This window comes from Paroedura picta, chromosome 1, assembly GCF_049243985.1.
Source record: "Paroedura picta isolate Pp20150507F chromosome 1, Ppicta_v3.0, whole genome shotgun sequence".
Taxonomy (NCBI): Eukaryota; Metazoa; Chordata; class Lepidosauria; order Squamata; family Gekkonidae; genus Paroedura; species Paroedura picta.
The window spans coordinates 17616567-17643903 of record NC_135369.1 but is presented as its reverse complement, the minus strand read 5'-3'; the positions used below and the strand labels follow the sequence as shown (position 1 = coordinate 17643903).

The following is a 27337-nucleotide window of genomic DNA, read 5'->3' as shown; positions in this document are numbered from 1 at the left end:
CAGGGTCTTACAGACAGATTTTATGGATATGAATATTATAATAACATAATAATATTCCTAACAATAACATCACGTGACGGGAGGTACAAGCAGACATGGGGCTCCAACAGCGGACGAAGGTTTGAGAAGTGTCTCTTTCTTCAGCCCCCTGGTCTCCTGGCACGAGGGTAGTGGTGAGAAGGCAGTGAATGTAAAAAAGACAGGGCAGGCAGGAGGGGGACCACAGAAGGCACCTTCAAAAGGGAAGCCATTAAATTAAAAGAGACATAGGTGAACCACAGGTTTAGGATTTTAAATACGGATGCAGCATCTCTAAAATGTCTCTTGGCTTGAGTGAGACCTTGGAGCTTCTGTGACAGTCCTGGCATTATATGGTACAGCCTCACTCCACTGCAAGGAAAGCATGAAGGGGGGTGTGGGCCTAGGGAGCCATGCCCTTCCTGGCAGTCGTCAGATGTCCTCTGGACAAAGAGTTCTCCCCGACAAACAGCCCTAGCTTGTTCCCAGCAGGTCTTCACCAGCCAGAAGAGAATCTGTTTCTCAAGCCCTTCTTTCCAGATTCTTATCCAGGGACAAGTAAACGTGGGGAAGGGGTTATTCCTAACCCCCCCCCCCTCCGCCTCGCTCTCCAGTGGGATCATCTGCGGAGTTTCTCACACCTGTAGAGAGAAGGAGAGGACAGGACATTTCAGTTGGTGGCCCCTAAAAAGCACATTTCGACGTCTGAAAGTTCATTTCTGGCATGGCACGGGGCTGGGAGATGAACCTTAAGTGTCGGCTTCAGGGTGCTCAATCCGGCATTTATGTGCTAAAGGGGAAGAATAAAACTGCTGGTGTAACGGTTCTATGATGCTCTGGGTTACTTTTGGAAAGGAAAGCCGCTCGTTTTGCAGCCTCTTGCAGGGATTTATATTGAGTCTTGGCGGGTCAAGTTCAGGACTAGTATCCAAATTATGCAGTGTATTTTTTTGCTAAAAAATATAATCATTCCTTTTGAGTTCAGTTGTAGATCACAAAAACATTGGAGAAATAAAAATGTCAAGGTTAGTAATTAATGGCAGACACTTTCTCAGTTGCAAAAAGAAATAATTAAAAGTGACTAGTTGCTTGCTTGCTTGTTTGGCTTGCTTGTTTTGCTGGATTTTAGACAGCAGGGGAGGTTCCAGGCCGAGGTAGCGGTCCCGTTCAGTCCCCATCATAATCAAGTCGTTTCTCATCTCGATCATAGCTTTGATTCATGACCCTAGCTGTGCTGCTTTCCCCCCAGTTTTCCCAAAGCTTCACTAATCTCCGTTGCTCTGACGCCTTCAAGATCAAAACAAGGCTGGGGGATGGAGTTCTTTCGATAATGGAGACTTTAGGCTAAGTTCCAAAAAATGTCTAAATGTTACTTCTGTGGGTCATTGGTCTGCAGATCATTCCCCCCCACCCCCCCCACACACACACACTCACACACCCTTCTAATCTTAATTGCTATTAGTGATTTTTTTTAAGCCATTGTATTTTAATATGCTGTTTTATGAGGATTTTACTGCTGTCGTAAATAATCTTTTTAGGGTTTCCATATGACCTCCTTGGGAAGGTTTGGAGTCTTTGCTCATCTCGGCTGTTTGCTGTCCTTGCGTAGAGTTGCCAACTCTGGATTCAGAAATACTGGAGATTTGAAGGTGGAACCTGGGGGGGTCGTGATTTAGGAAGGGCAGGGATGATATCTGATATAATATCACCCAGTCTACCTTCAAAAGCAGTCATTTTCTCCAGGAGAATGGGAATAAATGTTTTAAATAAATTAAAAATTAGCCATCGATGTAGTCTGGAGATACACTGCAATTCCAAAATGCCAGCCTTCCCACCTGGAGGTTGGCAACCCAAGATCCTTCTTTTCTTTTCCTTCTCTCTCTATACCAGCTTTTTGCAACCTTTTGACCTTGATATAATTTCTCAGGCTTCCAGGAGCCCTGGAAGTGTTGTCAGCGGGCCACGCCCCTGCCACACCCCCTGAAGTGACATTTCCACCAGATTACCAAGCAGGCTCAAGGAGGACTGAAGGGGGAGAGACAGGAGGCAGTTTAAAGCAGGAATAGGCATGCAGAAACCACTAGAGAACTCACGGAGGCCTGGGAGGGGGAGCAATGAATGCAGCCGGTTCCCTAGCTTGTGGCCGAGTCCATTAAGGCAGGAGGGGAAAGGATGTGGACCCCCTCCGGAGCTCCTGCAGTTCCCCAGGGATCCATAGACCCCTGGTTGGGAATCTCTGCTCTAGACACGGTTGAGAAATGAGGAGAAACGGGTAGGCAGAATTCCATGCCCATGTTTTGTGAGGGGGAAAAAGAGTTCCTGGTTTCCAGCATCGTTTGACCATCCTGGGCCCATTCCGCACATGTTGGATAATGCACTTTCAGTGTGCTTTTGAAGCTGGATTTTCCTGTGCAGAACAGGAAAATCTGCTTCAAAAGTGCATTGAAAGCGCATTATCCAATGTGTGCGGACTGGGTCCAGGACCCAGTCCGCACACATTGGATAATGCGCTTTCAATGCACTTTAGAAGCAGATTTTCGGGTCACATGAAGACGAGGCGACGGAGCTTCCCACCTGCAGCTGTGCTCGTTGAGTTCCAGGCCCAGGTTCCGGCAGCGTTGAGGGCGGCGTCGGCAGTGGCATTTGCATGTCTCTGGATCCGGCTGCTTCCGTCTGTCCAGACAAGGCGGGCAGGGGAGCCTGGGTGGGACAAGGGGTTTCTGGGTGAATCAGGGGTACATGGCTTTCAACCCTACCTGTCTAGTTTGTGGGACTACGACCTACATTCCCCACCCTCTTCCTGTTCTGCTAGCAGTGCTCACACGCCTTGATCAGCTGCAAGAAAAAACACACTTTGGTGGTGTCTGCAGGGTTTCCAGCTCAGAGTTGGGGACTTCCTGGAGATTTTGGGGGTGGAGCCTGGGGAAGCGGGGATTTTTAGAGGGGAGGGGCTCCAGCAAGGTATAATGCCATAGTGACCAGCTTCCAACGCAGCCATTTTATCCAGGGGAACTGACTTGTAATTCTAGATCTCCAGCCACCACCTGGAAGTTGGCAAACCTATGGCCTTGCTGTTTTTCTTGTTTGTTTAATTGTGACAGCTGCAGCATGAACCGAAAATGGTTCCACTTGGGTTTTAGCAGCCCCACTTTCATCCAAAGAACTGTGGGAGTTTTAGTTTTGAACCCAAAGAACCGTGGGGGGAATTGCTGTTTTTACAGAATGCTGATATTTTCTAGTTTGAGGCCCTTTGCTCCTTTACAGAACTGAAGCTTCAGAACTGTCGGAAGCCATGACAATCAAACAAAGTAAAGCACTGAATTTCATTTTTAGGATGATTCATCCTATCCTTTTCAGCACTGTAACACAAGCCTCCCTCCCCCCCCCAACCTTTTTGAGCCCATGACTCATGGTGGTGGGCACAACCACAAAATGGCTGCCATGGGAGGCGGAGCCAACAACAAAATGACTGCCACAGGAAGTCTCAGCGACGGCTCCATGCATTTATGGCACAAAACAACTGAGCTGACGTCGCTGAAGCATGCTGCGCTCCCAGAAAAAGGTTACATAAATGCTCAGTATGATTCTGATTAAATCGGCCACTTAATCTTTAACTGCCCTTGAATGAACTAGCTAATAAAAGAGGAGGGGGAGGGAACTGTCTTACCTTTCTGTTTTGTCTGCAATCAATTTCTTTGGTCTGAGGAGTAAAAACGAAGAGAGGAGAATTAAGACGTTAAGACTTTCCGGCTGGTTGGGGGTCTCGTGAAGGGGTCAACGAGATTAGCATGGCTTTTTGGAAATGTCGTGTCCAATACAGTATGCGGTAGCTTCTCTGCCTCTTCAAGCACTACAGTTGCCAGCCTCCAGGTGGGGCCTGGAGATCTCCCAAAATTCCAGCTGATTTCCAGAGATTGGTTCCCCTGGAGAAAATTATGGCCTTGGAGGGTAGGATCTATGGAATTATAGACTCCCCTCCCTAGCTCCACCTTCCCCAGGTCTCCAGAAATCTCCCAACCCAGAGATGGGAACCCCAATCTGCATTTCAATCAGGGCCCCATTTGTGAGAGGAAAATGTGCTGGATATACTTGAATTTTAAACCCATTACTGCGTGTCCTCTCCTCTGCAGCCAACAGAAACAGCATCCCGCCCTCCTCCAAGTGACAACCTTTCAAATACTTAAAGAGGGCTATCTGAAAGGTACTGCTAAGGAATATACTGCTAAGGAACTTCCAGAACCTTGCCTGATATGGCTCTCTGGTTTTCCCTGGGTTTTGTAATAAAGTGCACCACGTTGTCCGATATAATATACTACTGCAATATAGGGTAGACAGCTCTGGGTTGGGAAATTCTTGGAGAATTGGGGGTAGTGCCTGGGAAGGGGAGGGTTTGGGGCAGGGAGGGATCTCAGTGGGGTGCCGTGTCAGAGAGTCCACCCTACAAAGGACCCATTTTCTTCAGGAGAACTGATCTCAGTGATCTGGAGATCAGGTGTAATTCCGGGAGATCTCTGGGCCCAGCCGGTGATTGGCAGTCCAGCCAAAACGTAATATCAACAGTGCACACAGGAGAAAACCCTCAGGATTATGTGAGGTGTTATAAGTACAAAGAAGAGCCCCTGTTTCTTCTTGAGAAATGGAGGAAGGTATGACTATAGGGCATGAAAAATTATGGCATGATAAAACTGGTAGTTTTCTGTGCATTGTTACAGTTGTCTGTGTACTGGTGTCGTGGTTAAGTGCGGTGGCTTGTAATCTGGAGAGCCAGGTTCGAATCCCCGCTTCTCCGCATACAGCCAGCTGGGTGACCTTGGGCTCGTCACAGCCCTGATACTGCTGTTCTCCCAGAGCAGTCCTGTCAGAGCTCTCTCAGCCCCACAGGGTGTCTGTTGTGGGGACATGAAGGCAATTGTAAGCTACTTTGAGACTCCTTCAGGCAGTGAAAAGTGGAGTATAAAAACCAACTCCTACTCCTCTTCTTCTCACATTGTTATCATTTATTTAGATATCTGCACCCCACTATTCTCTCCAGTGAGTACCCAAAGCACCCTAATTCCGTTCTAACCACTACACCGCACCCTACTTTTCTCTACAATGGGGATCCAAAACAACATCATTCTCCCCTCCTCACAACTACCCTGTGAGGTAGGTTAGACTGAGAGAGAACAACTAGTCCAAAGACACCCAGTCAGCTTCCGCAGCAGTTTTGGGGTTTGAACCTGGGTTCCCTAGATCCTAGTCCAACACAATACACAATAACCCGCATCAATTCTAAAAAGTTATTACAATTAAGGGCTTTTCGAGGCCCCCCCTTTCTAATCCCCAAACTGCTGACTCTCTCACCTGCATTCACACGCACTGTGCTCCACAAAAGACATCTGGCCCAGGTGGCTGCGTGGGAACCGGGTCTTCATCACCTAGGTAACAAGGGGAAAGAGCATCAGCATTGCCTTCCTGGGTCATGCCAGCTGGGCTGTTTAACCCGGTGTCTCCCCCCCCCCCCCCGTGGCCAACCATGGCCCTACCCTGCATCACTTGTTCGGTGCTAGACTGCCTCTGAACACAGAGTTCCATCTACCTGTCCTGGCTAGTCGCTGGGCACAGTGCTATTTCCCCTTTCCGACAGACCTAAGAATGCACCCAGCATCTTGCATCCAAAGGTAAACTGTCTCTGAAGCTGGAGGCTCCATTCTTAGCTAACAGCAATCGACATATATTCTACTCATTTGTCTAATCCAGTTCTGAGACCTACCTAAACCTTCACTGCATCTCTTCCTGATTCAAGTCCAGTAGCCCCTTAAAGGCCAAAGAAATCTCTGGATTTTGAGAGTCAGAGCATCCTCCATCTGATACAAGCAGGGTGGGCCAACTCCAGTTTTAAAAATAGCTTGAGATTTTAGGGGTGGGACCTGGAAGGGGTGGGGGTTAGGAAGGGATGAGGCGGGACTTCAGTGCTGTATAGATTCCACCCTTCTGACCGCAGCCATTTCTCCCGGGTAATTATCACAGCGATCTGGAGATCAATTGTGATTCTGGGAGACCTCCTCGCTGTACCTGGAGGTTGGCAACCCTAGACACAAATCTCATCTTGTATCTTAACCTTAACCTCGTCTTGTATCTTAACCCAGGGCACTTAACCTTGTTGTGATGCCGCTACATGTCCCCTTCCAGGCTTTTTGAGATTAAAAACGGTGCAATGGGTTCTCACCTCCATGATCACCACGTGCATCTGGACAGGCACACACTGCAACTCCTCGTCTGAGCAGCAGCCAACGCAGCGGCGCAAGGGCACACAGGAGGGCACCAGGATGTGCTCCACCTCCCCGGGGTGCTCAGCACTCACTGGCACCAGCGTCTCCTTGGGCTGGCAAAAGCTGCGGTTATACACCTCCATCCACCGGATCACTGCAGGGAGAAGAACATCAGCACTGTCAGAGAGATGCCCTCAGGATACCAGGTTTCTTAGCATATTTAGAAGAAGAAGAAGAAGGAGAAGGAGAAGGAGAAGGAGAAGGAGAAGGAGAAGGAGAAGGAGAAGGAGAAGGAGAAGGAGAAGGAGAAGGAGAAGGAGGAGGAGGAGGAGGAGGAGGAGAAGAAGAAGAAGAAGAAGAAGAAGAAGAAGAAGAGTTGGCTCTTATATGCTGCTTTTCTCTACCCCAAGGAGTCTCAAAGCAGCTTACAGTCGCCTTCCCTTTCCTCTCCCCACAACAGACACCCTGTGAGGTGGGTGAGGCTGAGAGAGCCCTGATATCACTGCTCAGTCGGAACAGCTTTATCAGTGCTGTGATGAGCCCAAGGTCACCCAGCTGGCTTCATGTGGAGAAGAGCGGATCAAACCCGGCTCATGGAATGATAGAATCATAGAGTTGGAAGGGACCTCCTGGCTCATCTAGTCCAACCCCCTGCACTATGCAGGATACTCCCAACCCTATCGCTCATCCACTGTAACCTGCCACTCCCTTGAACCTTCACAGAATCTGCCTCTCTGTTTAAACATTTTCAAAAATGGAGAACCCACCACCTCCCGAGGAAGCCTGTTCCACTGAGGAACTTCTTCCACATATTTAGACGGAATTTCTTTTGAATTAATTTCATTCCATTGGTTCAAGAGAGAACAACTCTGCATCATCCTCTATATCAGTGGTCCCCAACCACCGGGCCACGGCCCGGTGTCGGGCCGCAAAGGCCTTGGCACCGCAAAGGCCTTGGCACCCCCCCTGCAGTGAGAAACTTCCCAGGCCTCAAGCAAATCGGCTGCCAAAGCAGCCAATTAGCTTGTGGCCCGGCAAGCTTCTTTCTGCAGGAGGGGGGGGGGGAGATGGAAGCACGGCCACCGGCACAAACGTGCATGATACAGCCCAAAATCCCATTTGCCTTTTTAGCCACCGAGTCACACTGCTGACTCACGTTCAATGTCTGGTCTACAAAGACTCCTAGATCCTTTTCACACATACTACTGCCAGATTAGAAGCTGGCGCTCCGAACCATGACTCCAAACTGTCTTATTTTTGGATTTCTATGACCGCCCCTCTTGGCACATCCATCTCAAGGCGGTTTACCACAGAAATGATGCACAAACATAATGAAACCACATAACATTAAAAACATTAAAATATATCAAGTCACTGTAAGCTGCCAGTATGAGCTGAGCTGCTCCCTTCTGATCCAGGAGGGAGAGGATGCCACGGGGGGAGGGCCTAAGGCAGCGTTTCATCAGTTCATTGGCCTCAAACGACTGGCAGAAGAGCTTTGTTTTGCAGGCCCTTTGGATCTGAGGTAGCTCCTGTAAGGCCTGCAGCTCTCCTGGGAGCTCATTCCACCAGCTGAGGGTCAGGACTGAGAAGGCCGTGGCCTTGGTTGAGGCCAAGTGCTTATCTTCTGGGGATCACAAGCCTCTTTGTATTGGCGGAGCAGAGTGCTCTCTGGGGGATGAAGTCAGTTAGGTGATCTCTCGGTACGTGGGGCCCAGACCACGAATGGTGTTGAACCGTGGAATCCAGGTGCCCTCAGAATGCCAGCCTCCAGGTGAGGCCTGGGCATCTCCCGGAATCTTCAAAAAAGGGAGGAAGGATGACCTGGGAAACTACAGACCAGTGAGTCTGACCTCTGTTGTGGGGAAGATAATGGAGCAGATATTAAAGGGAGCGATCTGCAAACATCTGGAGGACCATTTGGTGATCCAAGGAAGTCAGCATGGATTTGTCTCCAACAGGTCCTGCCAGACCAACCTGGTTTCCTTTTTTGACCAAGTAACAGGTTTGCTGGATCGTGGAAATTCGGTGGATGTCGTTTACTTGGATTTTAGTAAATCTTTTGATAAGGTTGCCCATGATGTTCTGATGGATAAATTGAAGGACTGCAATCTGGATTTTCAGATAGTTAGGTGGATAGAGAATTGGTTAGAGAACCGCACTCAAAGAGTTGTTGTCAATGGTGTTTCATCAGACTGGAGGGAGGTGAGTGGCGGGGTACCTCAGGGCTCGGTGCTCGGTCCAGTACTTTTTAGCATATTTATTAATGATCTAGATGAGGGGGTGGAGGGACTACTCATCAAATTGGGAGGACTGGCAAATACTCCGGAAGATAGAGACAGAGTTCAACGAGATCTGAACACAATGGAAAAATGGGCAAATGAGAACAAGATGCAATTTAATAAAGATAAGTGTAAAGTTCTGCATCTGGGTCAGAAAAATGAAAAGCATGCCTACTGGATGGGGGATACACTTCTAGGTAACACTGTGTGTGAACAAGACCTTGGGATACTTGTGGATTGTAAACTAAATATGAGCAAGCAGTGTGATGCAATGGTAAAAAAGGCGAATGCCATTTTGGGCTGTATCAACAGGGGCATCACATCAAAATCACAAGATGTCATAGTCCCATTGTATACGGCACTGGTCAGACCACACCTGGAGTACTGTGTGTAGTTCTGGAGGCCTCACTTCAAGAATGATGTAGATAAAATTGAAAAGGTACAGAGGAGAGCGACGAAGATGATCTGGGACCAAGGGACCAAGCCCTATGAAGATAGGTTGAAGGACTTGGGAATGTTCAGCCTGGAGAAAAGGAGGTTGAGAGGGGACATGATAGTCCTCTTTAAGTATTTGAAAGGTCACTTGGAGGAGGGCAGGATGCTGTTTCCGTTGGCTACAGAGGAGAGGACACGCAGTAATGGGTTTAAACTACAAGTACAACCATACAGGATAGATATCAGGAAAAAAATGTTCACAGTCAGAGTAGTTCAGCAGTGGAATAGGCTGCCTAAGGAGGTGGTGAGCTCCCCCTCACTGGCAGTCTTCAAGCAAAGGTTGGATACACACTTTTCTTGGATGCTTTAGGATGTTTAGGGCTGATCCTGCATTGAGCGGGGGGTTGGACTAGATGGCCTGTATGGCCCCTTCCAACTCTATGATTCTATGACTCTATGAAATTGCTCTGTGAGAACTGCTCTAACAGGACTGTGGCTGGCCCGAGGTCACCCAGCTGGCTGCATGTGGAAGAGTAGGGAATCAAACCTGACTCACCAGATTAGAAGCACCATTACACCAAGCTGGCTTTCAGCTGGCTGCGAGCTCTGGGCTGGGAAATACTTTTAGGTCTTGCGGATGAAGCCTGGGGAGGGCAGGATTTCGGGAGGAGGGACTTCTGGTATAATGCTCCAGACCCCACCCTCAGTCATCTTCTCCATCGGAACAGAAACTGGTCATCTGAGGTAAACTGTGATCTCAGGAGATTTCTCCAGGTGCCTCCTGGAGGTTGGCACCCCTAGAAATGATATATGGGGCCCTGCAGGCTAGTCCAAGATTCCCAGACACAACTTTTCGCTGGCTTTTTGTTCCAATCACTAGTAAATTAGATCATCTACAACGGGATTGTAACCTTTGGTCCATAACCGCCCACCAAGTATGGAACGTTATCAGACAATCCCCAAGTGAAAAATTAGGACATAAGAACAACATTCTAGACAGGCATTATTGAAATGTTTACACAGTATATTTATTATATACCGACACAACACGTAGGCATACATCCAATGAAACCCTCATGGCCAAGGGCCAGCAGCCAACTGCGTGATTAGGTTGGATTCCTCTTAGCTGTTTACCACTTTTTTAGGGACCTGTGAGACCTACTCTTCAGGGTGAGGCCATTTCTCACTCTAAAACAATTCTCCTTAGCTGTCAGAAGCCGTGGCGTGTAAGGCAGAAGGAACAGCCCAAGGTCCCAAAAGGGGGTGGAAAGGCCCTGAAGTCACAGCTGACTTACGGGGACCCCCTGATGGGGTTCTCAAGGCAGGAGACGTTCAGAGGTGGTCTGCCATTGTCCCCCTCTGGATCAGGACCCAGGACTGCTTTGGTGGTCTCCCCTCTGAGTCCTAACTCTGCTTAGTACTTCCAAAAGGATATGGACAAAATGGAGAGGGTTCAGAGGAGAGCAAGGAGGATGATCTGGGGCTTGGGGACCAAGCCCTATGACAGTGGTTCTCAACCTTCCTAATGCTGCGACCCTAATATCTATCAATCAATCAATCAATCAATCAATCAATCAATCAATCAATCAATCAACCAACCAACCAACCAATTTTTATTTACGGTCATAGACCAACCAGTAGAAAACCTAAAATTACAGATATAAAATCAATTACGAATGGATAAAAACGAGAAATAAGAACAATTGCATATGGATCAAGTGTAAAAGTATTAGGGCTCTGCCTTATTTTTATAGCTAACCAAGCAAATTTGGCAATCATTTTTGTTAGGACTTTATTTGTGTCTGCGACCCTAATACAGTTCCTCGTGTTGCGGTGACCCCCAATCATACAGGGAGGGAGAAGTTGAGCCGATCTTGCCATGTTAGCTTGCTAACTATTAATTGGGGGATTGTAGCTATCGTTAACAGATTTTAATGGATTTTATGGGGTTTTAGAATGTTGTAACCCGCCACGAGCCGCAAGGGAGTGACGGGCAATAAATCGCATAATAATAATAATAATAATAATAATAATAATAATAATAATAATAATAATAATAATAATAATAATAATAATAATAATAATACAATTATGCAAGTGTTCTTTCACTGAAATTAAACCAAAACTGACCAATGGTGTGAAGATCCATGGTTCATGATTGTATATAAATTGGGTTTTTTTTCAGGGGTTTCTCAGTTCAGTTCTGCTTCTTGTCCCAACATGCTGATCTCGCTCTTTTCTGCTGCTCCAGACAGATGAATGCTCTATCTCAATCTACCCTGAAAGGCTGTTGTGTGGATGGCGCACACACACACACACACACACACACACCCGGCCAAGCTGCTTGCCCTGCTGCGACCCCTGTGAAATGGTTATTCGAACCCCAAAGGTGTCCCAAACCCCAGGTTGAGAACCACTGTCCTATGAGGAAAGGCTGAGGGACTCAGGAAGGTTCAGCCTGGAGAAGAGGAGGTTGAGAGGGGACAGGATGGCTCTCTTGAAGGATCAGAAAGGTGGTCACTTAGAGGAGGGCAGGAAAAGGTTCCTGTTGGCAGCAGAAGAGAGGGGTAATGGGTTTAAACTCCATTAGAACGGGCTAGATATCAGGGGGAAAATGTTCACAGTCAGTTCAGCAGTGGAATGGGCTGCCTAAGGAGGTGGGGAGCTCCCCTCACTGGCAGTCTTCAAGCAGCAGCTGGACACAGACGTATCCCGGATGATGATCCTGCACTGAGCAGGAGGGTTGGACTAGATGGCCTGTCGGGCCCCTTCCAAAACTATGCTTCTATGATTCTAGTAGCCACGATCTCATGAGACTGGGATAGCTTGGGCACAGTGCACTAGTGGTGTCCAAACGTCTTCAAATCACAGCTAATATATGTCAAACCCAGAAGGATGTCAAGGAGAGAGAGAAACAGGAGTGGTTTGCCATTGCCTGCCTCTGCATAGCAATCCCGGACTTTCTTGGTGGTCTCCCATCCAAGTATTATGCAGTGCTGGCCCTGCTTAGCTTTTGAGATCTGAGATCAGCCTAGCTTGGTTATAACAAAATCAGGTTAGAACAAAACAAAACAAAACCCTCCCCTTTATCCCCAATTGTCCTGAACGCCCAGCAGATTGCCCTCTCGGTGGTCTTTGCATAAATAATCCCTGATCTGAAGCTAAAGTAGTAGAGGCCAGTTTTAACCGGAGAGGCAGAGAGTTTACTTTGGTGTGTGCCTGTTTCAAAAAGCTGTCCTGGTTCCAGCGTCCTACGGCCACAGGGGAGTGAAACAGAGAAGATTAAAGATGACCTTTCCTCCGAACAATCCAACTTTTTGAAATTAAACGGTAAGCCCTCTCTTGTTTCCTCCGATATCTCTCAGAAGCATCTGCATTGTGGCTTTGTTGATACGCGAGTTTCTATAAACCGGAGCGATTAATCTGCAGATGAATCACTTAAAAGGCAGGGCGATAAATCAAAGGGAAGCCCTCTGTCCCATTGCTCATTTTTTAATGCACTTTTGGGAGACTAGGGGAAAGGATGGGGTTTTACTACTTGTTAAGAGTCAGAGCTCCTGGGACTCCTTCTCAGCCCTGGAAGGGGACTGGGCATCAATTGTTCGGAGCAGGGGAACCTTGGATGTGGAGAGGGTCGACAGGGGATTAACTGGGAGGGAGGGGCCCAAACGGATTCTTTGGTTTTAGAGCAGGGAGTAGTCAACCTGTGGTCCTCCAGATGTCCATGGACTACAATTCCCATGAGCCCCTGCCAGCAAATGCTGGCAGGGGCTCATGGGAATTGTAGTCCATGGACATCTGGAGGACCACAGGTTGACTACCCCTGTTTTAGAGAACTAGCGCAAGGGGGACCAACCTTTGAGACAAAGGTTGCGTTTTCATTGGGGGTGGGCTGGGGGGACAATTGATATGGCTGGTGGAAGAATTCATAGATTGCAAACCAGGACTCCTGGGTTCTTTAAATGCTGAATTTGGGGACTCGGCAGGACTTCTAGATGGAATTGGTTGTACCCGTCACAACAGAAGTGGTGTGGGCACCAGGAAACGGGACAGGAGGGTGGCAACTTCAAACTGAATAGTTAAGTAACAGATTAAAGACTGTTTTGCTTGGCTCGACATGTCCCCGATTACTCTGGCAACAGATTTAATCCTCCCCCCCACCCCCCAGTTCGGCTCTCTATTGTGTGTGCAAAGTGCCACTAAGTCTCAACCTGCAGCCAGGGGCTTTCAAGGCAAGGGAGAAGCGGAGGTGGTTGGCCATGGCCTTCCTCTACAGAGCCTTCCTTGGTGGTCTCCCGTCCAAGAACAGACCCAACTTAGTTTCCAAGATCTGATTAGACTGGCCTCTATCTTGCTGCCTTCCCCAGCTCGCTGTTAGAAGAGGGATTCTCCTGTATATGATATAAGATCAAATTGTTTGTTAAAGCCCACTCATAAAACAGCAGACATGGACTAATTTCACATGTATTAGCTGCTGCTCTTTCAGTGTACTTTTGTGGGTAGATTTTCCTGCGTGAAACAGGAAAATCGATTCACAAACAATTGCTAAAGGAGACTATCCAATGTGTGTGAAATTAGCTGCTGTCTCAGAAGAGGTATTCCAGAAAGGAGGAATGCCTCTACTCAGATTCTGCCTGCACCTATCATAGAATCATAGAATCATAGAATCATAGAATCATAGAATCATAGAATCATAGAATCATAGAATCATAGAATCATAGAATCATAGAATCATAGAATCATAGAATCATAGAATCATAGAATCATAGAATCATAGAGTTGGAAGGGGCCATACAGGCCATCTAGTCCAACCCCCTGCTCAACCCAGGATCAGCCCTAAGCATCCTAAAGCATCCAAGAAAAGTGTGCATCCAACCTTTGCTTGAAGACTGCCAGTGAGGGGAAGCTCACCACCTCCTTAGGCAGACTATTCCACTGCTGAACTACTCTGACTGTGAAAACTTTTTTCCTGATATCTAGCCTATATCGTTGTACTTGAAGTTTAAACCCATTACTGCGTGTCCTCTCCTCTGCAGCCAACAGGAACAGCATCCTGCCCTCCTCCGTGACAACCTTTCAAATACTTAAAGAGGGCTATCATGTTCCCTCTCAACCTCCTTTTCTCCAGGCTGAACATTCCCAAGTCCCTCAACCTATCTTCATAGGGCTTGGCCCCTTGGCCCCTTGAAGAGCAGAAGAGGCATTCCTTAGAAGAGGCATTCCTTCCTTGTGGGTGAAAGGAATCTTTCTTTTAGGGCAGCACCTTGTGAGACATACATGTATCATCTTAAAACTACGAGTGCCAACAGGACTGGAGCGAAAAGTCCTGGCCTTTTAACAGAGGTTTAATGTGCCGAAATTGGCAGGGGCAGCTTTTCACAGCATGGTGGAATATAAATTCCCATTCAGTTTCTGCTAAAGGGTAGGAGGAAAGGCAAACAGCATGATAGAGTCCAATCTTAGAATCATAGAATCATAGAGTTGGAAGGGGCCATACAGGCCATCTAGTCCAACCCTCTGCTCAACCCAGGATCAGCCCTAAGCATCCTAAAGCATCCAAGAAAAGTGTGTATCCAGCCTTTGCTTGAAGACTGCCAGTGAGGGGGAGCTCACCACCTCCTTAGGCAGCCTATTCTTGCCAGATCTCAGAAGCTAAGCAGGGAAGGGAGACCACCAAGGAAGGCTCTGCAGAGGAAGGCCACAAGAAGACACCACTGCTTAATGACTAGCCTGAAAGCCCCTCGCTTTGGGGTCGGCAACAACTTGATGGCGCTTTACACACACACAAATGGCAGGATATACTTTAATACAGGCAACACTACTTAGAGCAGGGGTAGTCAAACTGCGGCCCTCCAGATGTCCATGGACTACAATTCCCAGAAGCCCCTGCCAGCGTTCACTGGCAGGGGCTTCTGGGAATTGTAGTCCATGGACATCTGGAGGGCCGCAGTTTGACTACCCCTGACTTAGAGCATGTCTTTTATTTCTCTAGGAAGGTTGGAGGTTGCTTTTTCTTTCTTTCTCCCATACAAACCGATCAGGGTCTAAAACTGCAATGGGATTTAATCAGTCCTAATCATGATAGCGCTTAGAAATTAAATGGCATATTTCACGAGTTCCGAAGCACTCTGCTATATGACCGTGGCCCTCTCAGGTCGGCTGGTGCTGCCCTCGTGGCTGGAGATTTCCTGGGATTACCACCAATCTCATCTCACCAGGAAAAAACTGGATGTTTGCGTCTGCTGTTCTGCCTGAGATCCCTTGAGCTGGTGTGAGCAATAACTGCACACACTGAACAGTAATAGAGGGAACCACAACTGTGTACTGGGCTTCCACATAGGGTAGAAGAAGAAGAAGAGTTGGTTCTTATATCCCACTTTTCTCTAACTCAGTAGTTCTCTACCTTCCTAATGCCACGACCCTTTAATCCAGTTCCTCATGTTGTGGTGACTCCCAACCATAAAATTATGCAAGCGTTCTTTCACGGAAATTAAACAGAAACTGAGCAATAGCATGAAGATCCATGGTTCATGATTGCATATAAATTGTTTTTTTCCTGGAGTTTCTCATTTCAGTTCTGCCTCTTGTCCCACCCTGCTGATCTCGCTCTTTTCTGCTGCTCCAGACAGACAAACGCTCTATCTCGATCTACCCCACAAGACTATTGTGTGGATGGCGCCCCCCCCCCCGACCAAGCTGCTTGCCCTGCCATGACCCCTGTGAAAGGGTCGTTCGACCCCCAAAGGAGTCATGACCCCCAGGTTGAGAACCACTGGTCTACCTGAAGGAGTCTCAAAGCGGCTTCCATTCTCCTTCCCATTCCTCTCCCCACAACAGACACCCTGTGAGGTGGGTGAGGCTGAGAGAGCCCTGATATCACTGCTCAATCAGAACAGCTTTATCAGTGCTGTGGCAAGCCCAAGGTCACCCAGCTGGCTGCATGTGGAGGAGGAGCAGGGAATCAAACCAGGCTTGCCAGATTAGAATTCCACAGTCCTAACCACTACACCAAGCTGGTACTAAACGAGATTCATACCAGAGTGACCCTGGTCTGTAAGGAAGTTGTCTTTTCCTTCCATGTGTTTCTAGAATTAAGATTCTGCTTATTCCTCAAAACTGTGAGTTTTCCTTCATTCCTGGTGCAAGCTGTACTTTCTGCAAGGGACAGATCCCTTTGTCGTAAGTTCCTGCTCTACCTGTGCATCACACAGGCAAATGTTTTTTCCTTCCATGGGAATGTACATTCATTACAAATCTCATGTTAGAAAGCAAAATCCACATGGATTTCGGAGGGCAATTCTCAGAAAGGCTTTGGTCCCTTTCAAACTCGCCTCGCTTACTTTTGTGGGCAGACACAAGCGGTTTTATTTGTAGATTTATACTCCGCTTTTCTCCCCAGCAGGGGTCCAAAGTGGCTAACAACAGCATTCTCCTCTCCTCCACTTGATTCTCACGACAACTGCCCTGCAAGGTGGGTTCAGCTGCGGAAGGGGTACCGGCCCAAGGTCATTCAGTAAGCGTCCATGGCTAAGAGAGGATTTGAACCCGGATCCTCCCAAATCCCAGCCTCACACTCTAACCCCAAGATGACACTATGTCTGCTAGAGGAACATACATTATTTGTTTCGCTGAAGTATTGCATGTTTGCTGGATGACCTTTAGAAATGTCCCCTCCTTTATCACGACTTCTCTTTTGTTTCCGTCTTTCCTCTGTTTGTTTTTATTGGCTTGTAATCGTTCGGCAAGCATGGAAGCGGAGCGTAGGAGCCGAGGGACTGACTTGTAAGCCAGAAGGTCACAGGTCCAAATCTTGCCTCAGACACAAATTCACTCGCTGGCCTTTGGCAACAGTTCTCTCTCAGTCTTCCATCTGTAAACTGAGAAGAGCAGCACCAGTCTACCTCGCAAGGGTGTTGTAAGCCTTTCTGTGCTAACCCATATGGAATGCATTGCACACCCGGTACAAAATATTACCTAGTCTTTCTGCCTGCCTTTTATGGCGATTACTATTCAAAAACGAATAACGTTTTGCATTTCTACAGCACTTCCAGCCAGGGCTGCCAACCCTGGGTTGGGGAACCTCTGGAAATTAGGAGGTGGAGCCTGAGGAGGGCGTAGGGTATAATGCCACAGAGTCCACCCTCCAAAGCAGCCACGTTTTCCAGGGGCACTGATCTTGTTTGTCCACAGATCAATTGTGATTCTGGGAGATCCCCAGCTCCCACCTGGAGGTTGGCATCCTTGCTTTCAGCAATCAGACCATGTGACACTGAAGTTCTGCACACCCATTGGCTGAACGTCCAGCAGGAGAATGACCGTGATTGCTCCAGCCTCATTCCCTTTGGTGATGACAACATCACCAGTGTCACGGGGAGGAGTAGGGTTGCCAGCCTCCAGGCGGCGGCTGGAGATCTCCCGGGATTACAACTGAGCTACAACCGACAGAGATCGGTTCACCGGGAGGAAAGGGCTGCTTGGGAAGGTGTACCCCACGGCAGTCCCTCCCCTTACCAAGCCCCACTCTCCTCAGGCGCCACCCCTACAGGCTTCACCCCCTAGCACTCCCAAGAGGAAGTCTGTGCGTGGACATTTCTTCTGCCTGCTTGGACAGTGCAGACGACCTGGCCATCGCACATGGGCCGGGGGCTGAGCCAGCATGTTTGTGCCTCCCCTCTGTTGCTCTCCTCATGTTTAGTGAACGCAGGCAGCGGAATCTTATGGGTACAAAAGAAGAACTGTTTTTTTTTTTAATAGCTCACTTTTCACTACCTGAAGGAATCCCAAAGTGGCTTTGAGACACCTTTCCTTTCCTCTCCCCACAACAGACATCCTGCGAGGTCAGTGGAGCTGAGAGAGCTCTAAGAGAACTGCTCTGGGAGAACAGCCTTAAGAGAATTGTGACTGGCCCAAGATCACCCAGCTGGTTGCATGGGACGAGGGGGGGATCAAGCCTGGCTCTCCAGTTGAGAGTGCACCACTCTCAACTATTACCCCACACTGGCTTCTAAAGAAGAATTGTTTATTATATCCAGATTTTCACTCCCCAGAGGAGTCTCAAAGCGGCTTGCCATCGCCTTCCCTTCCTCTCCCCACCACAGACATCCTGTGAGGTCGGTGGGGCTGAAAGCTCTGACAGGACAGCTCTGTGAGAACAGCACTATCAGGGCTGTGACGAGCCCAAGGTCACCCAGCTGGCTGCATGCGAAGGAGCGAGGAATCAAACCCGGCTCGCCGGATTAGAAGCTGCCGCTCTTAACCACGACACCACGCTGAGTTGCCAACCTCCAGGTTGGACTGACAGATCTCCTGCAATCTGATTTCCAGACAACAGAGATGAGTGTTTTAAAACTCTAGAAAATCCCTGGAGCGTGGGTATGGAGATGACTTTTGCCTGAGGCAGGGAAGCGACAGAGAGAACCTGTCGTGTGCAATCACCATCACTACCAACCATCCGGCAAGGGAGGAACAGCCGCATGCTGGTCTCCATGAGGAAAGCACCAGCCTCTTGCCCGATTGAGAAGTAATCACCAATTATTGCAATTGCAGCCACCCACCGTGCTATTCTTGATTATGTTTGAATTTATACATAATATTGGCCGCATTAGGCCGTCATGCGTCATTCTTCGCCTCAGGTCGTCGACTCGTTTGCCACAGCGGGGATGAACGCGGCTTGTTTATCGTGCTTGGGCGTTCGCCTCCCTTCTCACACTGAGCACAGCATCGCACCCCGGCTGGGGATGAACCTCGGTTTGCAGGGGGCCAGCAAAATCCAGTTTGCCCAGGTGCCTGCAGTTACGATGTCCCAGCGGACTCAAGCTGGTTTCAAACTGGAGTTTGGGTTGGCGCAGGGGGAGGAAAGAGGGAAGCCTGCCGGCTGAACAAAGCAAGCCATGTTGGTGCCCATCACAGCAAACTGGCGCTTAATTGTGGTTTAACAGGTCTGAACACAACAGTGTCCCATCCTCAATTTCCTGGCCGTCTGACTGGGTTTGTGCAGTGGTTAGGAGCGGCGGCCTCTGATCCGGAGAACTGGGTTTGATTCCCTACTCCTCCACAGGCAGCCAGCTGGGTGACCTTGGTCTCGTCACAGTCCTGATAGTGTTGTTCTCACAGAGCTCTCTCAGCCTCACCTGCCTCACAGGGTGTCTGTTGTGGGGCGAGGAAGGGAAGGTGCTTTGTGACTCCTTTGGGGAGTGAAAAGCAGGGCATGGAAAAACCCAGCTCTTCTTCTCCTCAAATTTTCCCCAACACAGCCTCATACGTATATATCTGAAGGACCGTCTACTCCACAGGTAGTCAAACTGAGGCCCTCCAGATGTCCATGGACTACAATTCCCATGAGCCCCTGCCAGCATTTGCTGGCAGGGGCTCATGGGAATTGTAGTCCATGGACATCTGGAGGGCTGCAGTTTGACTACCCCTGGTCTTCTCCCACTGGGTTCCCTTCCAAGAGTTCAGATCGTTGCCAAAGTACCCCCTGACTGACCCATCCATCAAAGAAGCATGTTCAGTGCTTACACAAGGCAGGGCCTTTTCCAGGGCAGCCCTGTGATGCACCTGGCTCAGTGAAATAAAGGTAAAGGTAAAGGTATCCCCTGTGCAAGCACCGGATCATGTGTGACCCTTGGGGTGACGCCCTCTAGCGTTTTCTTGGCAGACTCAATACGGGGTGGTTTGCCAGTGCCTTCCCCAGTCATTACCGTTTACCCCCCAGCAAGCTGGGTACTCATTTTACCAACCTCGGAAGGATGGAAGGCTGAGTCAACCTTGAGCTGGTTGCTGGGATTGAACTCCCAGCCTCATGGGCAAAGCTTTCAGACGGCTACCTTACCATTCTGCGCCACAAGAGGCTCTTCAGTGAAATAAGGTAGTTGAAATAAGGTTTCCAACTTCCAGGGGGTGGCTGGAGATCTCCTGGGATTACAACTGATCTCCAGGCGCCAGGTCAGTTCACCTGGAGAAAACGGCTACTCTGGAAGGTGAGCTCTGTAGCTCCATCCCCAAAATCTCCAGGCATTTCCCAACCCAGAGCTGGGAACCCTGAGATGAAAACAGCTTTATTCAAGACTTTGTTTGATTAACATGGTCCTAAATTGTGCTTTTAAACATAGGCTTTTTGTTTTTGAATGCCATCTATTTTATGTTTTCTATTTCGCACGGCTGCCTTGAGCTCAATACGGAAGAAAGAGGGCTAATATTTACTTTAAATACATCAAATATACCCATCTGCCAAATGAAATATTTATGCAGAGGTCCCCACTGGATAACCGAAAAATGGGTTTAGGAGTCGGTTCATATGTGCAGGAGTGGAACTCGAATTTCTCTGCACTCAACTTTAGCAGGGGTAGTCAACCTGGCTGGCAGGGGCTGGCAGGGGCAAACGCTGGCAGGGGCTCATGGGAATTTTAGTCCATGGACATCTGGAGGACCACAGGTTGACTACCCCTGATCTATGGCAACAGGAGACTCACAGATGACCGGATTCCACGGAAAGCTTGAGTGAGACACCCCTCCCCACTGCTATTCGCTAGGGAAGCTACGGGTTTCTATTTGGGGCAGGCAACAGCACGCTCTCATGCCTCCTCTGACGTCTCCTGCCTTGAACAACCTCCGGGGTTATTCTTAGTCAACTGCAAGTCAATGGTATTTCCCATCCCCATTTCAAAATGACCAATTCACTCACAAACACGAACCCACTGGAGACAGCGGTCCTCTGACAGCCCTAGGCTGCTTTAAACAGAAGCTAGATAACCATCTGACGGAGAGGCTGATTGTGTGAAGGCTCAAGAGGGTGGCAGGTTACAGTAGATGAGCGATTGGGATGTGAGTGTCCTGCATAGTGCAGGGGGCTGGACTAGATGACCCATGAAGTCCCTTCCAACTCTATTATTCTATGATTCTATGATTCCTACATTCACGTGTGCCTGGGAGGTCCACATCCTAAACAAATTTAACAATAACAAATGTATTAAGAACCGCGAAGGCCGGATTCACGCTGGACTGTCCTGGAGGATAGATTCAAATGGGTAGCTGTGTTGGTCTGAAGTAGCACAATAAAATCAGAGTCCAGTGCTTGCACTCGAAAGCTCACCCCTTGAATAAATCTTTGTTGGTCTTAAAGGTGCTACTGGACTCTGCTTTTGCTGTCCTGGAGGTCAAAGGTGGCACTGTCCACTGACCCTGGGCGATAGAAACCATTAGGTCAGGATCCTTGGTAAGGGGATATCCGGGACAGTTTGCATGCACTTTGCATCTCTGGCGATGCCCACAGCCCTCCCCCTCTCCCCGTTCTTACCTTCCCCTGACGGATGGGTCGCGTCAGCCTCAGGACTCATCATCTGCAAATGGATCGGAAAGAGAACCGGGTCAGAAACAAGAGGTCTAATTCCCATCTGCTATGTCAAGCCCACTTTGCAGCTTCTTCCGTTCTTCTTTCTTGGGGCCAGCCAAAAAACCCGATCCATCCTTCAATCTCCCTTCCCCCACGACCGGTGCAGGCAGACCCCGCCGGGCACATGAGTGGCTGTGGGGACCTTACAGGGGCAGCACGGCGATTTGTTGTTGTGAGTTGGGTGCGAGGGAGGTGAAAAATCCTCGTGAGGGACAGGCGGATGTGAGATCTCAGTGGGAGGGATCGGGCAAAATGGGGCAGAGTACAGAGTCCTACAAACGGATAACCTCCCAGGGGCCCTGTTGTTGGGCCGTGGCCCCTTGGACTGAGTTATTCTGTCTCCTGCTGGGCCTTCCTCTTTGCTTGCTGCCTTCACATCCTGTGCATAGTTGGGGGTAGACAAAGAAAAGCCCCCCGTTTTGGATCCCATTAAGCCAAACGCACAAGGGATATAGCCTGACCTGGATGGCTAAGGCTAGCTTATTCTCATCAGCTCTTGGAAATTATTATTATTATTATTATTATTATTATTATTATTATTATTATTAAACTTTTATATACTGCCGTTCCCTTAGGCTCACGGCGGTTTACACAATAAAAATTACAATAAAACCCATAGCTAAAACCATTAAAACCAATTCACACTATCGATGTTAGGCAACAGGCGAGCACTAACTAACCCGACTAACCGCCCCACGTTAGCCAGGGGACATCATGTTGCTAATATGGGAGTGAGGCAATCAGATGATGAATCCAGGGAGCCCAGATCTAATATTGGGACCGCCTGCCCTGGCCTGGCGGAAGAGCTCCGTCTTGCAGGCCCTGCGGAAAGCCGTTAACTCCGGCAGGGCCCTTTTTCCGGGAGCCCATTCCACCAGGTTGGGGCCAGGGCCGAAAAAGCCCTGGCCCGGGTCGAGGCCAGGTGAACATCCTGAGGGCCCGGAACCACCAGTAGGTTTGCACCTGCAGAGCGAAGGGCCCTGCGGGGGGCATAAGCAACCAAGCGGTCCCGTAGGTAGGCAGGACCCAGGCCGCGTGTAGCCTTAAAGGTTAAGACCAAAACCTTGAAGTTGATCCGGAAACAAATTGGCAACCAGTGCAGATGTTGGAGTACCGGCTGAATGTGGGCCCTCCAAAGTGTTCTAGTGAGGACCCTAGCAGCACAATGAAGCAGGGTTGGCCCTGGTTTGTATTTGGATGGGAGACCTTCAAGGAACTGCCTCTGGGCTTTTATTGCCTTGACTTGCCATAAATTGGCTGTGATTCGACACCGCTTTCCATGCACACAGATGGACGACGTAAGCGGGACTCATTTACGCAGCATATGTGGTTTTATAGAATTTATATTCTGGGTTTCAAGAGAAGTCTGCATCATACAGGATTGCTTTTGTTAGTTATGCGGAGAGCCAGGGAGGAAGTGGGGCACTCTGAGATCTTCCTTCCTGACCACGGGAAGCCTTAGTCAGTCTCTCCCACCACAGTGGTTTCGTGGTCAGTGTTTTAGTCTGGAGAGACACGGGTTCGAATTTCTGCAGCATCCACTAGGCGACATCGAAAGGTAATCAAAAGGATCTGTCTTTTGTCACCAAGTCACAGCTGACTTGTGGCCACCTCAAGGTTTTTAAGGCAAGAGACATTCAAAAAGTGCTTTGTATGGCCTGCCTCTGCATCGTAACCCCGGCTTCCATGGTGGTCTCCCATCCAAATACTAATCAGGACAGACCCTGTTTAGCTTCAAAACTCTGATGCGATCAGACTAGCCTGAGCTGGGGGGAGGGGGGAATTATTCCATTGGAATTTCTTGGAGAAGATAGAATTAAACTCTAATAAATAAACCAGCCCGGCTTCTGAGCAGACATCGCCCACTTGTTTTTATACAGAGATTAGCAAACCTAAGGACTAGAAACTTGCTCTCTTTAAAAAGCAGAGATGTTTAGGGGCTTGGATCTGTCTTCAACCCAGTTCCTAGAATCCTAAAGCTGGAAGGGGCCATACAGGCCATCTAGCCCAACCCCCTGCTCAATGCAGGATCAGCCTCAAAGTATCCAGGATAAGGGCCTTTCTACACATCAAAAAAAATATATTATGCCAGCGTATTGGTGTGTTGTTGTTAGGTGCGAAGTCATGTCCGACCCATCGTGACCCCATGGACCTGGGGTAGTCAAACTATGGCCCTCCAGATGTCCATGGACTACAATTCCCATGAGCCCCTGCCAGCACTGGCAGGGGCTCATGGGAATTGTAGTCCATGGACATCTGGAGGGCCACAGTTTGACTACCCCTGCCATGGACAATGATCCTCCAGGCCTTCCTGTCCTCCACCATTCCCCGGAGTCCATTTAATATGGACTCCATTAAATATTATCGTGCCTCACCTTCTTGCTGTCTCACTTTAGTCTGCCACCTTTTCGCATTTCTTACCCTCCACATTGCCTTCTGGAAATGGCAGAAGAGAGCAACATGCTTTACACGTGACTCTCTTCCGCCTGTCAATCAATCCTGGCAACCAATCCCCTTTTCTCAATGTTTTAAAGGGCCGACAATGCCCGTTAATTTCTTTTTTATGCATATTTCTCCATTGAAACATGTATGCATCTAATCATACAGTCATAGTGCTTTCTGAATGCCACCCCTTCTGGAATTACGAGTCTTGATACTTAAAAGGAATATTGCCCAGCTGCTGCTCAAAGACTGCCAGTGAGGGGGAGCTCACCGCCTCCTTAGGCAGTCGATTCTACGGCTGAACGACGACTGTGAAACCTGTTGTCCTGGTATCTAGCCGATATCGTTCTACACGTAGCTTAAACCCATTACCATGGTTAGGGTTCCTGTCCTCTGCTGCCGACAGGAACTGCTCCCTGCCCTCTTCTAAGTCAGGGGTAGTCAACCTGTGGTCCTCCAGAGGTTCATGGACTACAATTCCCATGATCCCCTGCCAGCGTTTTCTGGCAGGGGTTCATGGGAATTGTAGTCCATGAACCTCTGGAGGACCACAGGTTGACTACCCCTGCTCTAAGTGATAACCTTTCAGATCTTTCAAGAGAGCCATCCTGTCCCCTCTCAATTTCCTCTCCTCCAGGCTGAACATCCCCAAATCCCTCAGCCTTTCCTCATAGGAAAGTTTTCCGCACCCCTGTGGAATTAAGACAGACTCGCTGCTCTGAAGAGCCAGACAGAGAGAAACGGAATCTTGCCAAGGCAAAAGTCTGGACAGTCCAAACAGAAGTCTCTCCCCAAATTCTCCGTCCCTTTGAACCACCCCACCCCTAGGAATGGCTCAGATTTTTATGATAAGGGCATAAAGAGCTCTGCTGGATCAGACCTTTGAGTCCCGCATCCTGTTTCCAGCCAGACGCCTCTGGAAGTTCATAAACAAAACGTAAAACCGACGGCCGTTCCCTCGTTTCCACCCTCCCAGCTAATTCACCCCTTCACGGAGCTTGCTTTTTCGTCGGGATCTCTTTGCCAAGGCGTCAGGCTTCAGGGCTGCCCCCACATCTTGCGGTAACGCACTCCACAAGCGGCTTGTGCATCGCATGCTCTCCTCCCCCTCCCTCCCCCACTCTACCCCTGAGAGATCCCACATGGGGGCAGAAGAAACCCAGGCTGTCAGGCTGGTAGGAAAAAGCATCTGGATTCGTGGAGCACGTGGAAGTTCTCCAAGGCATGTTGCAGCACCAGTCTGCTGGTGTGCGTTTCGTGCGCCAGGAAAGCACAGCTGGGTGACCCTCAGGTGAACGGCCCTTACTGAAAGTCAGCCCGCTGGGGGGGGGGGGGAGGAGATGTGTGACGGCAACCTCGTCTGCAGTGCTGAATCAGAGGATGTGTACAGAACGGACCGATTCACTGTGGCACAGGCTTGGGCTCATGTGCGTGATACGGACATGCTAGGAGAGAGGGGCAGGGAAGGGACGCTGCCTGTTAAGACGCCACATGGCAGTGGCCTTCTGTCCTTGTGCAAGGGACATGCAACGGCAAAGCCTCTGAGTGGTGCTAACTGCAGGGATTGCCATAACCTGGTGGCTGCGACCCAGAGGTGACCCTGGAAGACCCAGGTTCAAGTCTCTGCTATGCTGCAAACTCACACAGCAGCCTGGAACACTGATCCTCAGCCTCCTGTCTGCAACACTGGTGCATGGGGGAGAATGCTGGCCTACCTTATAGGGATGTGGTCAAGGTTACCAATGGCCTTGAGCAAGTACATCGATAAGTACCTCGTAACTCCACCTCCCCTCAAACCTTTAAAACGACTTTGGCCCCTCAAACCTTTAAAACGACTTTGGCAACTAATTCGGGCAAAGCCAGAGGGGGATCCGGAAGAACAAGCAAGGGCGGGGAAAGCGCTGGGAAAGCGTTTCAAAGGGAAAGAGAAGCACGGGCACAGCAAATCGGATTAAAACCTGGGGACGAGATGAAAGATTCAACCTTTTCAGCCAGCAGGGACAAAAGGGGGGGAGGGCAAGGTTTCTCCCCTCTCTCTATTTTGCCACAGGTTCAACCCTGGAACGTGAAACCCGAAACACAGGAAGCAAGAGACCCCTGAGCATGTGCAGAGAGCGTTTCTACCAAATCTTTTTTGAACTCCAGATTCATTGCCTCGAGGGCGACCACCACGGCCTCTCAAGTGGGAAAGGGGTGGGCAAGAGGGACTCACCCCTCTGGGCCACTAGAGTCCTGCTGACCCGGGGTGGGGAGGGGGAGGCAGAAAGGGGCGTGGCTAAAGGGGATTGGATGGAAACGAATTTGGAAGCCACCGATCTTGTCCAAGTCGCCCCCCGATCCTGTCGGCGGGTCTTGCAGATGAAAAAGATACCGCGACCACCGGGGGGGGGGGGGAAGGCTTTTTCGTTTGAGGCAACTCCCCGGGGGTGGAGGGCAGAGCCGTGCCCGGGGAAGTCGGATCGGGGGATCCCTGCTGCCACTGCAGAACGCAACTGCCCAGCCCGCGCCAGCTTAACCCGCCTCCCAGTGGGGCAGCGGCCGTGGGGCAAGGGAGGAAGGGGGAAGGAGCCGCGCCCCCTCCCCTGTCTGCAGCCCCCCTCGCCCCCGGCGATGCCCTCCCCGTCATTGGCTGCCAGCCGTGCCCTCTGCGGCTCCTCCCCGCCGCTCCAATGCCCGCGCCTCTCAGCGCCCCCGACCGCAGCGCCCGCCGCCAGCTGGCTGCTCCTCGTTCCCGCCCCCCCGGACGGCGACCCCCCCCCCAGCCCCTTCCCGCGGCCCCCTTCCGCCCCTGCCCGGTGCCAACTCCCGCCCCCCTGGCGCTGGGCGCCCACCTACCGTGTCGGCGGCGCAGGACAGGAGCTGCAAGGTTGTCGCCAGGAGGAGCTGAAGGGCACCGCAGGGGGCAGGCATGGTGCCGCGGCGGAGGAGGCGGCGGCGGGGCTCCGGGAGGGCGGGCGGGCGGCCTTTTTAGCGGCCGGGCCCCGAGGGGGGGGACGCGTCCCGCCCCCGCCCTCCGCTCGCCCCGCGGCCCCCACGCATGGTCGCCCAAGCCAGCCGCGCGCCGCCGGGGCCACTTGGCCAAACTTTCGGGCGCTCCGCCGCCCGCGCCCAGCCCCCCCGCGGCCCGCAACGGTGCCCTCCGGAGCGCCTCAGCCGCTGGCCACGCAGCGCCCCGCCAAGGGCACGGGTGCCCGCGGGCGCCTCCTCGCCTCGCCTCTCGTGTGGGCGCGGGGCTGGAGGCGGCTGCGGGAGGCGGCAGGTGCGCCTCCTCTCCTCTCCTCTCCTGTGCCGTGGCCGGGCGCCCGAGGGCCAGGCGGGGCCGGCGGTGGCGGTGGCGGCGGCGGAGCAGAGGGGCGGGCGGGCAGCGGCGGCGCTGGCCAAGAGGAGCCGGGAGCCGCGCGGGCTCATGTGACCTCCCAATCCCACCCTGCGAGGGGAGGGAGAGCCGGGCGGCTGGAGACGGGCCCGAGGCAGACAAGGCGGCCGGGGGAGGCGGCCTGCGCCGGGGAGGGCGCTCC

General features: G+C 50.4%; 1 protein-coding gene across 1 annotated transcript; it reads right to left on the bottom strand.

Annotated features, from left to right (window-relative positions):
• Positions 1-27337, bottom strand: VEGFB (vascular endothelial growth factor B). The gene is made up of 7 exons (XM_077323935.1): positions 26655-27337; positions 21282-21324; positions 6227-6423; positions 5362-5435; positions 3686-3718; positions 2593-2718; positions 1-659 (listed from the first exon to the last, which is right to left on the bottom strand). The coding sequence occupies exons 1-7, from the start codon at positions 26727-26729 to the stop codon at positions 638-640; spliced, it is 570 nt and encodes a 189-aa protein (XP_077180050.1). The 5' UTR covers positions 26730-27337; the 3' UTR covers positions 1-637.